The sequence below is a fragment of the Geotrypetes seraphini genome, chromosome 4 (assembly GCF_902459505.1).
Source record: "Geotrypetes seraphini chromosome 4, aGeoSer1.1, whole genome shotgun sequence".
Classification (NCBI taxonomy): Eukaryota; Metazoa; Chordata; class Amphibia; order Gymnophiona; family Dermophiidae; genus Geotrypetes; species Geotrypetes seraphini.
The window spans coordinates 186,792,365-186,806,413 of record NC_047087.1 but is presented as its reverse complement, the minus strand read 5'-3'; the positions used below and the strand labels follow the sequence as shown (position 1 = coordinate 186,806,413).

Genomic DNA, 14,049 nt, shown 5'->3' with positions numbered 1-14,049 from the left:
GCAAACTTAGGCTTTACTAGGCATGCAAGATGGGTGTTGGTAAATTAGGCTAGGTTAAACCTAACCTGAGGACACCTAGGCACTGTGGGCATGATTCTGTAAAGGATGTCTAGCAGTTGATTGATAGCTGCATGGACTGGTGCCTAAAAGTTAGGCACCATTTATAGAATCAGGCCCTAGCACCCTGTAGGGTTTGAAGTTGAACGTGTGGCTGCACCACAGATTTAACTGATTCTAATTTAGTGACTCTGGTTCGCAAAAGAGAGAGATTATCAACAATATTAGAAGAAAAGTTATATGGTTGTCCAGGTTTTACCTCTTTCTCTTGTACCCAGTAAGTTTCTTGCTTAGACTTGCATAAATCTCCACACCACCCAATCACCTTCTTCTCAATCCACAGACTTTCAATTTCCTACATTATTTTAAATTACTTTCAATTCATGACTGCTTCAGCCTTCAGTATGTCATCCTATTAATACAAGGCTTTTTATACACTTTATTTAAAACAATTTGTAACCCTCCTAATGGAATGAAGTACTAGGGCAGTGAACACAAAACATAATAAATGGCTTCCCCTGACCTCAATCAAGTTGACGTGTCTGATCTAATAGTTGATTCCATTGTAAAATGTAAATCTTTATTTGGTGAATCAATTTATTTTTGTGTATCTCAAACTATATATTATTTTTTATTTATTGCTAAACAGGTAGAAAAAGTTGAGGCTGAAAAGGCAAAGATCCTAACTTGCAAAAAAGTATGTACATTATTTAATCTATTAATTAAATAAGTTCTTTAAACTGACATAACTGATGCTCAGTAATACTGAGAAGTTTATGTGATTAAGTTCCAAGTATCACGTTTCAAGTTTAACATTTTGATATACCACCTTGTCAGATTTCAAGGCAGTTTAAGAACAGTGCACCAAATCTAGTCAGGGGAAATCCTTGCATATATTATCAGGATTATAAAATTGTATGTAAGAAGAACAGACAGTGCTGCTGCTGCTGCTACTACTACTATTTATCACTTCTATAGCACTGAAAGGCATATGCAACACTGTACATTTTGACATTTAATAAACAGTCCCTGCTAAGAAGAGCTTATAATCTAACTTGGACATACACACATGACATATAGGGTCAAAGATGCAAGATATATATAACCAAACTTAACATGAAGTATTGGAACAAAATAATAAAATAACAAAGTTATCAAACAGACAGGTATATTGCATGGTACGTTAATAATCAGTACAAGAAGAAAGAGAGAAAGTGTGTGTGATACATATATCCTATATAATAAAAAGCTAGCCGTGCATGCGCACTTACCTGCGTGCTTCCGTGATCCCTGATCTGTGATCAGTAGGTCCGTGGCCAGCAGGAGTGCGGATGTGGCGGCTAGACAATCGGGAAAGTGGAGAAACAGCACAGCCGGCGACTCCCCCCTCCCACCCTCACTCAGCGCCAAAACCACCACCGCCAAAGCCTCCTCCTTCTCACCCGCGTTTAAATGGAGAAAAGCGCTGCACCGCGCTAACGCTGGCCTCGCCATCTTCTGTCCACTGCGGCCCGCCCTCTCTGACTACTTCCTGTTTCCGCTAGGGTTGGCCGCAGTAGATAGAAGATGCCGAAGCCAGCGGTAGCGCGGTGCAGTGCTTTTCTCAGAATTTAAACGCGGCGGCAGGGAAGGGGGCGGCGGGAAATGTTGCTGCTGTACAGGGAAGTGTATGTGTGTGGGGGGGAAATGCTGCTTCTGCACAGGGAAGGCCGGGAATTGCTGCTGCTGCACAGAGAAGTGTGTGTGAACATAAGAAGTTGCCTCCGCTGAGTCAGACCAGAGGTCCATCCTGCCCAGCGGTCCACTCCCGCGGCGGCCCATCAGGCCTAATTGCCTGAACAGTGTCCATGACTAATTTTGTAACTGCCTCTAATCCTCTAATTCTATCCCTATTACCTACCTCTACTCCTATCTGTACCCCTCAATCCCTTTGTCCTCCAGGTACCTGTCCAGACCCTCTTTGAAGCCCTGTAGTGTGCTTCTGCTTATCACATCCTCCGGTAGCGCGTTCCATGTATCCACCACCCTCTGAGTGAAAAAGAACTTCCTAACGTTTGTTCTAAACCTTTCCCCTTTCAATTTCTCCGAGTGCCCCCTTGTGCTTGTGGTTCCCCGTAATTTGAAAAATCTGTCCCTGTCCACTCTTTCTATGCCCTTCATGATCTTGAAGGTTTCTATCATGTCTCCTCTAAGTCTCCGCTTTTCCAGGGAGAAAAGCCCCAACTTCTTCAGTCTGCCAGTATATGAGAGGTCTTCCATACCCTTTATTAGCTTAGTTGCTCTTCTCTGGACTCTCAAGTACCGCCATGTCCTTCTTGAGGTACGGCGACCAGTACTGGACACAATACTCCAGGTGCGGGCGCACTATTGCACGATACAGTGGCAGGATTACTTCCTTCGTCCTGGTCGTGATACCCTTCTTAATGATGCCCAACATTCTGTTCGCCTTTCTTGAGGCTGTGGCGCACTGCGCTGACGCCTTCAATGATGTGTCTACTATCAATTCCAGGTCTCTTTCAAGGTTACTCACCCCTAGCGGTGATCCCCCCATTTTGTAAGTGAACATCGGGTTCTTTTTCCCTACATGCATGACCTTGCATTTTCCTATGTTGAAGTTCATTTGCCACTTTTTGGCCCACTCTTCCAGCGTTGTCAGATCTTTTTGGAGGTCTTCGCAGTTCTCCATGGTTTTGACCCTGCTGTATAGTTTAGTGTCATCCGCAAATTTAATAACCTCACATTTTGTTCCTGCCTCCAGGTCGTTGATAAATATATTGAACAGGAGCAGTCCCAGCACCGACCCCTGCGGAACTCCGCTTGTGACCCATTGCCAGTGTGAGTAATGGCCTTTTATTCCAACCCTCTGTTTCCTGTCCCCAAGCCAATTTTTGATCCATCGATGGACCTCCCCTTGCACCCCGTGGTTCCATAGCTTCCTTAGCAGTCTTTCATGTGGTACCTTGTCAAAGGCTTTTTGGAAGTCAAGGTAAATGATGTCTATAGATTCCCCTTTATCCACCTGGCTGCTTACCCCCTCAAAGAAGTATAATAAGTTAGTGAGGCATGACCTGCCCTTGCAGAAGCCATGCTGGCTCGGCTTTAGCTGCCCAGTGTTTTCGATGTGCTCCCAGATGCAGTCTTTAATCAGCGCTTCCATCATCTTTCCCAGGACCGAGATCAAGCTCACCGGCCTGTAGTTTCCTGGGTCTCCCCTTGAGCCTTTCTTGAAGATGGGCGTGACATTTGCTATTTTCCAGTCTTCCGGAATCTCTCCAGTTTTTAAGGATAGGTTGCATATTTGTTGAAGTGGCTCAGCTATTTCGTTCCTTAGTTCCTTGAGTACCCTTGGGTGAATGCCGTCCGGACCTGGCGATTTGTCGCTCTTTAGCCTGTCTATCTGTCTAAGGACATCCACTTTGCTCACTTCTAGTTGGACCAGATTTTCATCCTGATCTCCTTTTACGATCTCCTCGGGATCCGGAATGTTGGTTGTGTCCTCTCTCGTGAAGACTGACGTGAAGAACTCGTTTAACCTGTCAGCTATCTCCTTTTCCTCTTTTACCACTCCCTTACTGTCTCCATCATCCAAGGGTCCCACTTCCTCCATTGCCGGTTGCTTCCCCTTGACGTACCTAAAGAATGATTTGAAGTTTGTTGCTTCCCCCGCCAGTCTCTCTTCATATTCTCTTTTTGCTTTCCTAACCACTCGGTGACACTCCTTTTCGTGTTTTTTATGTTCCTTTTGGTTGTCCTCTGATCGATCCTTTTTCCATTTTTTGAAAGATGCCTTCTTGTCATTTATCGCCTTTTTCACTGCATTTGTCATCCACACTGGATTTTTAGTTCTATTCTTCTTGCACCCTTTCCTGAACTTGGGGACGCACAGGGTCTGTGCTTCGTGCACCGTGTCCTTAAGTAGGGTCCAGGCTTTTTCTACAGACTCCATCTTCCTTGCGGTGTTGTTGAGTTTCTTTCCCACCATTTTCCTCATGGCATCATAATTCCCTTTTTTGAAGTTGAGTGCTGTCGTTGTAGTTCTATTCTCCTTTGTAGATCCAATTTCTAGCCTGTACTGGATCGTGTTGTGGTCGCTGTTTCCTAGTGGGGCTAGTACCGCCACCTCCTTGGCGGGTCCCCCTAGTCCGTTGAAGATTAGGTCAAGAGTTGCATCCCCCCGTGTTGGTTCTGTGACCAGCTGTTCCATAAAACAGTCCCTTGTGACCTCCAGGAATGCGGTCTCCCTCATGCAGTTTGAGTGCCCGATACTCCAGTCTATTCCCGGGTAGTTGAAGTCCCCCATCACCACCACACTTCCGCTTTTGCATACTTGCCTCATTTCAGCCTCCAGATCCTGGTTGGTTTCTTCCGTTTGTCCAGGTGGACGATAGTACAGACCTAATTTTATGTCTGCTCCAGAACCTCCGGATAGCTTAACCCATAGTGATTCCAAGTCATCCGTGTGTGTGTGGAGGAAATGCTGCTTCTGCACAGGGAAGGATGGGAAATGATGCTGCTGCACAGGGAAGTGTGTGTGTGTGGGGGGGGGGGGGGGGAAATGCCGCTGCTGCCGGGAAATGCTGCTGCTGCTGCTGCACAAGGAAGTGTGTGTGTGTGGTTGGGGGGGATGCTGCTTTTGCACAGGGAAGGCCGTGAAATGTTGCTGCTGTACAGGGAAGTGTGTGTGTGTGGGGGGGGAAATGCTGCTTCTGCACAGGGAAGGCCGGGAAATGTTGCTGCTGTACAGGTAAGTGTGTGTGTGTGTGGGGGGGGGAATGCTGCTTTTGTACAGGGAAGGCCGGGAAATGCTGCTGCTACACAGGGAAGTGTATGTGTGTGTGTGTGTGGGGGGGGGGGGAATGCTGCTTTTGCACAGGGAAGGCCGGGAAATGCTGCTGCTACACAGGGAAGTGTATGTGTGTGTGTGTGTGGGGGGGGAATGCTGCTGCTGCTGCACAGGGAAGGCCGGGAAATGCTGCTGCTGCACAGGGAAGTGGGGGGGGGGGGGAGAAATGCTGCTTCTGCACAGGGAAGGCCGGGAAATGCTGCTGCTGCACAGGGAAGGGTGGGAAATTCTGCTGCTGCACAGGTAAGTGTGTGTGGGGGGGAAATGCTGCTTTTGCACAGGGAAGGCCGGGAAATGATGCTGCTGCACAGGGTAGTGTGTGGGGGGGGGGGGAAATGCTGCTGCTGCACAGGGAAGGGTGGGAGGGAAATGCTGCTGCTGCTGCTGCTGCACAGGGAAGTGGAGGGGACGGAGAGGGAAAGGGGGCCTGGGAGCAATTTTGGTTTGCTTTGGGGGAGGGGAGACAGAAGGGGGCCATCGAGAGACAGAAAGACAGGCAGGCAGGGCATTAGAATGAAAGACAGAAACACAGAAAGACAGCAGGCAGGGAGAGAGACAGAAAGAAAGACATGGTGCCAGAGAGAGAACCCAAAAGAAAGCAGGACAGACAGCAGGAGGGAGAAAGACAGAAAGAAAGGAAGAGAGAGACAGGGGTAGGGAGAGACACAGAAAGTAAGAAAGAAAGCCAGACAGACATATATATTCTAGCACCCGTTAATGTAACGGGCTTAAACACTAGTGTGTATATATATATATATATACACATACACACACACACACATTATAGTGAAGGTAGAAACTTGGTTCCTATCTAAGAGGGCTAACTAGGATGCAAGTAACATATTTATTCCTGGAAGGAAGATGGCGGCCATTGCTTTGCTGTCTCCTGGTCCCTTGGTCCTGGTTAAGGAATCATAGAAACAAAGAAATGTGATGGCAGATAAAGACCAAATGGCCCATCCAGTCTGCCCATCCGCAACATCCACTTATCTCCTCTTCTTCCTAAGAGATCCCATGCGCCTGACCCACACTTTCTTGAATTCAGACACAGTCTTTGTCTCCATCACCTCTACTGGGAGACTATTCCATGCATCTATTACCCTCTCTTTAAAAAAAAAAAAAAAAAAAGTATTTCCTTAAATTAATCCTGAGCCTATCATCTCTTAACTTCATCCTATGCCCTCTCACTCTTGAGTTTCCTTTCACTTTAAAGAGACTGGCCTCATGCATATTTCTGCCACGTAGGTATCTCCTGCCTTTCCTCCAAAGTATACACTTTGAGATCTTTGAGTTTGTTCCTATATTCCTTATAACATAGACCACTGACCGTTTTAGTAGCCTTCCCTAGTCTGACACGGCAGACAAATAAGCAGCATATTGACAGTTGTTGTGATGGTATTTTGGGATCAGACCTACCATCTCATCTTTCATTGGAAATAGTTTTCAGCAGTAAAATTTGGGTTTCTTGAGACAGGCAATTGAAATGTGATCCACGTCAGGACCCTCAAGGATTTTTCAGCTAAGCTGCATTGATTATAGTTTTATGAGTATAGGAATTGCACTAGTTTGAAAGTTGTTTTACTATCACTTTTCACTATGTCACATATGCAATGATTGGGTGGTGGGTCTTGCTATATGGACATTGTGTCTTTGGCAAGGCTATACAGTTCAGGAGAAGAGTTAGAGCAGAATCACATTTCTATGTAAGGTATATGCTTACATTCACTCCAGCTTAGAAAATGACATGGGGAAAAAATTTGTCCCACTAATATAAATACACTCAGGAAAGGGTCAGTTAAACTCCAATAATTACTCTAAATCAGAACCCCATAAGGACACAAACACCCCCTCTGCAACACTACCAGGCCTTAATCACACACACCCAAGCCAATCACACAGCATGTAGTAGGAAGAAAAAAAGAAAGGTGGAGAAAAAGCCTCAGTTCTGCTTCATCTGGCAAAAAACTCCACCTTTCAGACAGGCCCTGTACTCCAAAATATAGAAAAAATAGAAAAAGCACTATGTTAGCCTGCAGAGTGATGTTACATAGCACATCGGGACACACAGCCCACAGTCGTGATAGTGTAGGTAAATAAGCACTATAGCAATGCAGTCCAGGATATTAGCGTGGAACACAGCAAGAAAAAACAACAACTTAGCTGCTTCGGCATCCAGGATACTCTCAGTCTTTCATCTCCTGGGCCCGGCAGCCACTGAACCCGACAAGGAACCCTCCGTTTCGCTCTGGTCGCTGCATCAGGGGTTTCAATTTCACTGCTTCTCATACGCACTATCCAGACCCACCATGCTCTTCAGGCTCTCATACCACTTCACGAATCAATACCGGTGCTGCAGAGGGGGTGTTTGTGTCCTTATTGGAAAAAATTTGTCCCCATCACAGTCCCGTCCCTGCGAGCTTGGTCCACGTCACCATCCCGTCCCCACGAGCTCGGTCCCCATCACCGTCCTGTCACCACGAGCTCAGTCCCCATCACCATCCCATCACTGCGAGCTCAGTCCCAATCCCGTCCCCACAAACCATGTGATCCCATCCACACAAGCCTCAAATAGTTTTATACTGAACTTATTTTATTAAAGTATAAAAAGAAACAATATTCTGTACAATTGCCATTTTATAAATCAAAGTTCTGGCTGCTGAACTAGAGAAAGAGATGTTGAGCTTGCAGGGCGTTGTTTATAAATGTTTATCAACACAACTAATATACTACTTTATCCTAAAGCAAAAAAAAAAAAAAGAAAAATAGAATTTTTTTTTTCTGCCTTTGTCTGGTTTCTGCTTTCCTCCTCTTCTCCTCATTCAATTCATACCATCCATTATCGGCCTTCTCTATCCCTTCCATCTCTTCCTCCACCCCTCCCAATTGGTCTGGTACCCATCTTCTTCCCTCCACTCCCCCAATAGTCTGGCATCTCTCTCTTCCCCATTTCCCTTCAGTGTCTTCTCCCCACTCTCCACTTCTTTTCCCAATTTTCCTTCAGCATCTTCAGCCCACTCTCTCTTCTCCATTTCCCTTTAGCGTCTGTTCCTCTCTCCACTTCCCTTCAGCGTGCGTGGTCCAGTAGCCACCCCCTCCCCCGATCACTGGAGATCCTCCCTCCCGATCGTCGAAGTCATCTCCGAGTCATCCGAGGACATCTCCGTCCCTTCCTTCCTTCCCCTCCCCTTACCATGGCGACTTTCTGGGCTTTTTTCATTTCTCAGCTGCCCGAGCCGGCTTTCATCAAGTCGTGTGTGGCTGCTGAAATTTCTCCTCTGAAGCAGCTTCCTGTTTCCGGTTGCATCGGAGAAGTTTTGGCAGCCACACACGTTTTGATGAAAGCCGGCAGGGGCAGCTGGGAGATGAACAAACCCCACAAAATCGCTACGGTGAGGGAAGGGAGGGAGAGAGATGCTCGGTCAGTGACTGCGCACGTTCCCGACCTTAACTGTGAAGACAAGGCTATTCACCACTCCATGGGGCAGTGAATGGCCTTGTTCCTGTACCTGTGGTGATGATGACTTTTTCTCCCACCGTTTCGGTGGGTTATCCGCAGCTAGCCGCGGGTAACAATCACTGTGTCATTCTTTACTCCACCTCTCAAGCAGGCATAATATCTGTGCCTTCCATCGACAGTAGGAGCAATCTCTGCAAGGTTTTGTGCTAGTATTTCATAGAGATATAGGTGCCTATGATGCTTATTTATGAAGCATATGGATGTGTCAAAGGATATAAATGGACATCATGTGCTTGAAACATTCAAGTACTGATTTTCCAAAGGTGGAAGAGGGATCGCCAACACTGCAATTTAACCACATAGTAAGGGATCATGTTGTGGGTGTGTTTTGGGTGGGATTAGGGAGGGCCTGAAATCTGGACATCCAAGAGTGATTTCCAAAGGAGAAGAAACATCCAAGTCTATAAACGATGTCCTTATTTAGACCTGTTTCATGCATATTCAGTGTACAAAAGGGTGCTCTGACTGAGCAGATATCCACTGGATGCATTAAAACAGTGTTTCTCAACTTCTTGAAGCCAAGTACCCCTTAAGTCTAACAATTATCATCTGATTACCCCTGCCCAAGCTCTGCCCCAGACCCACCCAAGCTATGCCCCTGACCCCACCCCCATAATAATAGTACTATTTAATTTCTTTCATTAATTTTTCATATACACGCAATATAATCTTATTGACAATACATAATGGTAAAAACCACAAAATTTAAAAACACAAAGCACACTATGCAGAGAAGATGTTAACTATCATTTATATTCATTTTTTTTCAAAGAGGTCAAGGCAGATGACTTTAAAATATGCAATGTAACCTCAGGAACAGCTACAAAAAAAATAGACAAATATAATATAGCAGTAGATATAAATTCTCAAAACTGATGCATTTCGATCAATAAATTGAATATAAAATCATTTTCCCTACCTTTGGTGATTATATTAGTCTCTGGTTGCACTTCTTTCTGACTGTGCATCCAACATTTCTTTCTTTCTACCTCCTGCACGCTTCTTCTCCTTCGGACTTCATTCCCTTCCCCAACCAACATCTCTCTGTCCCTCCATGAGTCCAATTTTTCTTCCTCTATCCTCTACCCCCATTGGCAACATGTTTCCCCCTCTCTCTCACTGTCCATCTATCTTTCTCTCATTCCCTCCCTTGCTGCAAAGGGAATGGGGAAAGAGAGAGAGATCCAGGATGCATCTCTCCCACCTCCTCTACTGCCACATCAGGGAAGCAGCAGAGGAAACTAGGCCAGTAGAAGACCCGAAGCAGCGTTTAGTGTGCCTGGGACGCTGCTCCTCCTGCCGGGTATGTCAGCTGTGTAGCAACGGGGGTTTCTGTTGTGCCGGGTAAGGTCGGCGGGGGAGGGGGGGAAGTCACGACATGTTAGTGGTATTCCTAGGATCGGCGCAGGGGGGGTTAAAAACATGCTGCTCAGGGGGATGGGAGGCAGGCAGGCATCGGGGGGGTTCAGTGGAAGGGGAATGGGAGGCAGGCAGGCTGGCATCGGAGGAGGGGTGGGGGGTTCAATGGAAGGCAGGATGGCATGGGGGGGTTCCATGAAAACATGCTGCTCAGGTGGATGGGAGGCAGACAGGCATTGGGGGGGGGTTCAGTGGAAGGGGAATGGGAGGCAGGCAAGCTGGCATCGGAGGGGGGGTGGGGGTTCAATGGAAGGCAGACAGGCAGGATGGCATCGGGGGGGTTCCATGGAAACATGCTGCTCAGGTGGATGGGAGGCAGGCAGGCAGACTGCCATCAGGGGGGATTTCAGTGGAAGGGGGATGGGAGGCAGGCAGGCTGGCATTGGAGAGGGGGTGGGGGGTTCAATGGAAGGCAGGCACGCAGGATGGCATCGGGGGGGTGGTTTCCATGGAAATATGCTGCTCAGGGGGATGGGAGGCAGGCAGGCTGGCATGGGGGGTTCTCAATGGAAGGGGGATGGGAGGCAACGGAGGGGGTGGGGAGTTTCAATGGAAGGCAGGCTGGCATTGGAGGGGGGAGGAAGGAGGCTCAGGGGGCACTAAGGACATAGAAAGGGGCACTGGGGGCACTATGGACATAGGAAGGGGCACTAAGGACATAGGAAGGAGGCACAGGAGACAGAAAAAATGACAGACAGGCAGCATGCAAGGAGAGAGAGACAGAAAAAAAATACCCAGACAGACAGTCATCTACTCTAGCACCCGTTAATGTAACGGGCTTAAAGACTAGTGTATTTATAAATGACCTAGAAACAGGGACGAAGTGTGAAGTTATAAAATTTGCGGATGACACTAAACTCTGTAGCAGGGTTAGAACCATGGAGGAATGTGAAGACCTACAAAGGGACCTGAACAAACTGGAGGAGTGGGCGAATAAATGGCAGATGAACTTTAATGTAGAGAAATGCAAGGTCATGCATATAAGGAAAAAGAACCCGATGTTCAGCTACAAGATTGGGGGGATTAGTACTAGGGGAAAGTAACCTTGAAAAAGACTTGGGTGTGCTGGTGGATACAACAATGAAGTCAACTGCACAATGCACAGCAGCCTCAAAGAAAGCAAACAATGTTGGGTATTATTAAGAAGGGTATCACAACCAGAACGAAGGAAGTCATCATGCCTCTGTATCGTGCGATGGTGCGCCCGCATCTGGAGTACTGTGTCTAATATTGGTCACTGTACCTAAAGAAGGACATAGCGATAATTGAGAGGGTTCAGAGAAGAGCGACAAGAATGATAAAAGGTATGGAAAACCTTTCATATGCAGACAGGTTAGAAAGGCTGGGGCTCTTCTCCCTGGAGAAGCGGAGACTCAGAGGAGACATGATAGAGACATACAAGATCATGAAAGGCATAGAGAAGGTAGAGAGGGACAGAGTCTTCATCCTATTGGGAACCACAAGAACAAGGAGGCACTCGGAGAAATTGAAAGGGGACAGGTTCAGAACCAATGCTAGGAAATTCTTTTTCACTCAGAGAGTGGTGGACACCTGGAATACGCTTCCGGAGGTTGTGATAGGACAGAGTACATTACGGGGTTTCAAAGAGGGATTGGATAAATTCCTGAAGGATTCGGGGATTGAGGGATACAGATAGGGGTAGAGATAGGACTATGAAAGGTTAATAGATAGAAGGAAAAAGGGGAATGAAGGGTTTAAGATAAAGGATCACTTTACAGGTCATGGACCTGATGGGCCGCCGCCACGGGAGCGGGCTGCTGGGCGCGATGGACCTCTGGCCTGACCCAGCGGAGGCAACTTCTTATGTTCTTTTGATTGAAAATGTAAGGCCACCAAAACCCTGCTCTAATGCCATATAGGTGCCACCTGCAGTCATAAGGGCTATTGGGGTTGTAGACAGTTGGGTATAGTGGGTTTTGGGGGGTGTTTTGAGGGGCTCATCATAACCTCTAAGGGAGTTCTGGTGAGATGTTTATGTGATGCCCTTTTTGTGAAATTCACAGCAGTGCCCTGTAAGGTGTTCCACTGCTCTGTTGCCATGTCTGGGTGGCCAGTCCATCATAATGCTGGCTCCTCCCACCTCCAAATAATCTTGTTCTGGACGTTTGAGACATGGATGAATTTTTGGTCGAAAATGTGTTATAAAGATAGATATACTGGCGGTCTGGATTATCAACCGCCTGGATGTTGTGCCGCCAGCTGTTGCGCACTCCTCTGGACGGCTGGACGGACACGTGATTTCTAATTCCCATGAGCCTTCAAATAATAGTCAGAACGGTCTAAGGCTTAAATTCAGCAATTTCTTTATTTTTCTTGCCAAAAAAAAACCTGAACTGGACCACAAACAGTGCTGTGGAGAATGCCTGTAATCCTTTACAGTTCAAAATATTCCACTTCAACTTCAAACAGGACAAAATAATCACTTTGCAATGCTAACAGTTTGTGGAAAAAAAAAATCCTTGTCTCTAGGGCAAACTGGAACAGCTTTAGCAGAGGTCTCTCCCCTTCCTCTCTGCTGAAAGCAAGATTTTACAACTCTCTCGCTTTCCAGAACGGGACTGGCTTGGCTTCAGTCTTTCTTAGGGTTTGTGCAGGGCACTAGAATTTCCCCTCAGCCTACTGCAGAGAGATATCCATGTTTTAATCCCCTCCCCTACTCTAGGTAACAGCCACAGCAAGTCTTCACATTACACAAACAGTTCACTTTTAAAGTTGAAAGAAAATAGTTTCCAACATTTTTGCTTGGCTATTAGTACCTCCATAGCTACTTCCTCTCCAAGCCCACTCTGGGGATTACTTGCCCATTCAGGAGTGACTTCCATGGGCTGGAGTTGTTCTAATGAGGACTCCCCATTACTCTCAGCAGCATCCAACATTTTTTTTTTTTTTTAATTTTTTTATTAATGTTTCCAGTTTCATGATCACCAAAATCATTCATATTAAAGTTACAAATAAAACAAACATCAAAACAAATACTAGAAGAATAGGAATTTTCCCCTTTTGTACTGTTAATTAGTTCACAATATAAAGGAGAGCGCTTTAAAATAATCAGAATATTCGTAGTTATTAAATCATTATTAGGAAAACAGTCAAGTGAACCTGAATATCACCTAAGCCATTATATTATGAGCCTTCTTGTAAGTTAACAGAGTTACTAGCAGTAATCACATCTTTACCTGAAATAAATCTTGACAATTGTGAAGACTCAAAAAAATACATATCTATCTAGTTCCCTGAAAATTAACTAAACATTTACAAAGAAATCTAAGCACAAATGTTGCCCCCAATTTTAGAACCTGAGGACATAAAATCAAAAATTGTTTCCTCTTATTTTGGGTCACTCTAGATAGATCTGGGTACATTCTGATCTTGTAATTCATAAACTCTTTATCTTTAAATTTAAAAAATATCTTCAGAAACCAATCCCTGTCAGATTCTAAAGCTAATTGAACAAAAAAGTGTAAGCATCCAACATTTCTATGTCTGCTTTCTCCTGAAGGCTGGAGCTTTCCTCCCAGTCCTTCCTCTGGAAAGCCAGCGGGTCTGGGTTTGGGTTCTTCTCTCTTCTCTCTTTCCACTCTCCTTTCACTCCCCTTTGTATAGCGGGGCACACCCTGATAAGGCTTGCTTTTCCTCACAGGTGCTTCTTCTGGGTATTTAGTATAGTCATTAACCTCCAGGGATCTTGGTGTTGCTCTGTTTTCCTTCCCCTGGGAAACTGCAACCCAAGGTCCGGTCTGACACCTAACCTCTTTCCTGTTAATGTGAAAGTTTTTACTTTTACCCACATCCTTGTCATTCTTGTGGGTCTGGGATGCCCTGGCACCATCTGGGAAAGAAATATAGGTCCCTTTCTGGGTCAACTTAGGGCACACGGGCGTTACAGGTGGTGCAGCGCTGTCCTGCCCATGACAATGTCCAGATAGATGATTTTCGGGAAAAAAAAAATTTGGATGTATAGTGATTTGCCTTTGGACATTTTCTCAGTGCCGACTTTGGGTACTGAGAAATCCGAATCAGACTTAGATTGATTATGCCCCTCTATGTGTATATAAATAATGGTGAGAGCATTTAAATGCCAGAGATATGCATGTAAGTAGGAGTCACATCATGATCCACCCAGACTATTCCATGTATATATAGATCTATCTGTCAAATATGTGCTAGGTAAGATATGTGCACATTTATAGAG

The 14,049-nt window shown here is 45.8% G+C and overlaps 1 protein-coding gene across 7 annotated transcripts in view; it reads left to right on the top strand.

The window, feature by feature from the left end:
* Window positions 1-14,049, top strand: part of MCU (mitochondrial calcium uniporter) — a 449,047-nt gene that overhangs the window by 383,766 nt on the left and 51,232 nt on the right. For all 7 annotated transcript variants that reach the window (XM_033940609.1, XM_033940608.1, XM_033940612.1 and 4 more), the window contains one exon: window positions 707-754. In XM_033940609.1, coding sequence (XP_033796500.1) covers window positions 707-754 — 48 coding nt within the window. The remainder of the gene's footprint in view (window positions 1-706; window positions 755-14,049) is intronic.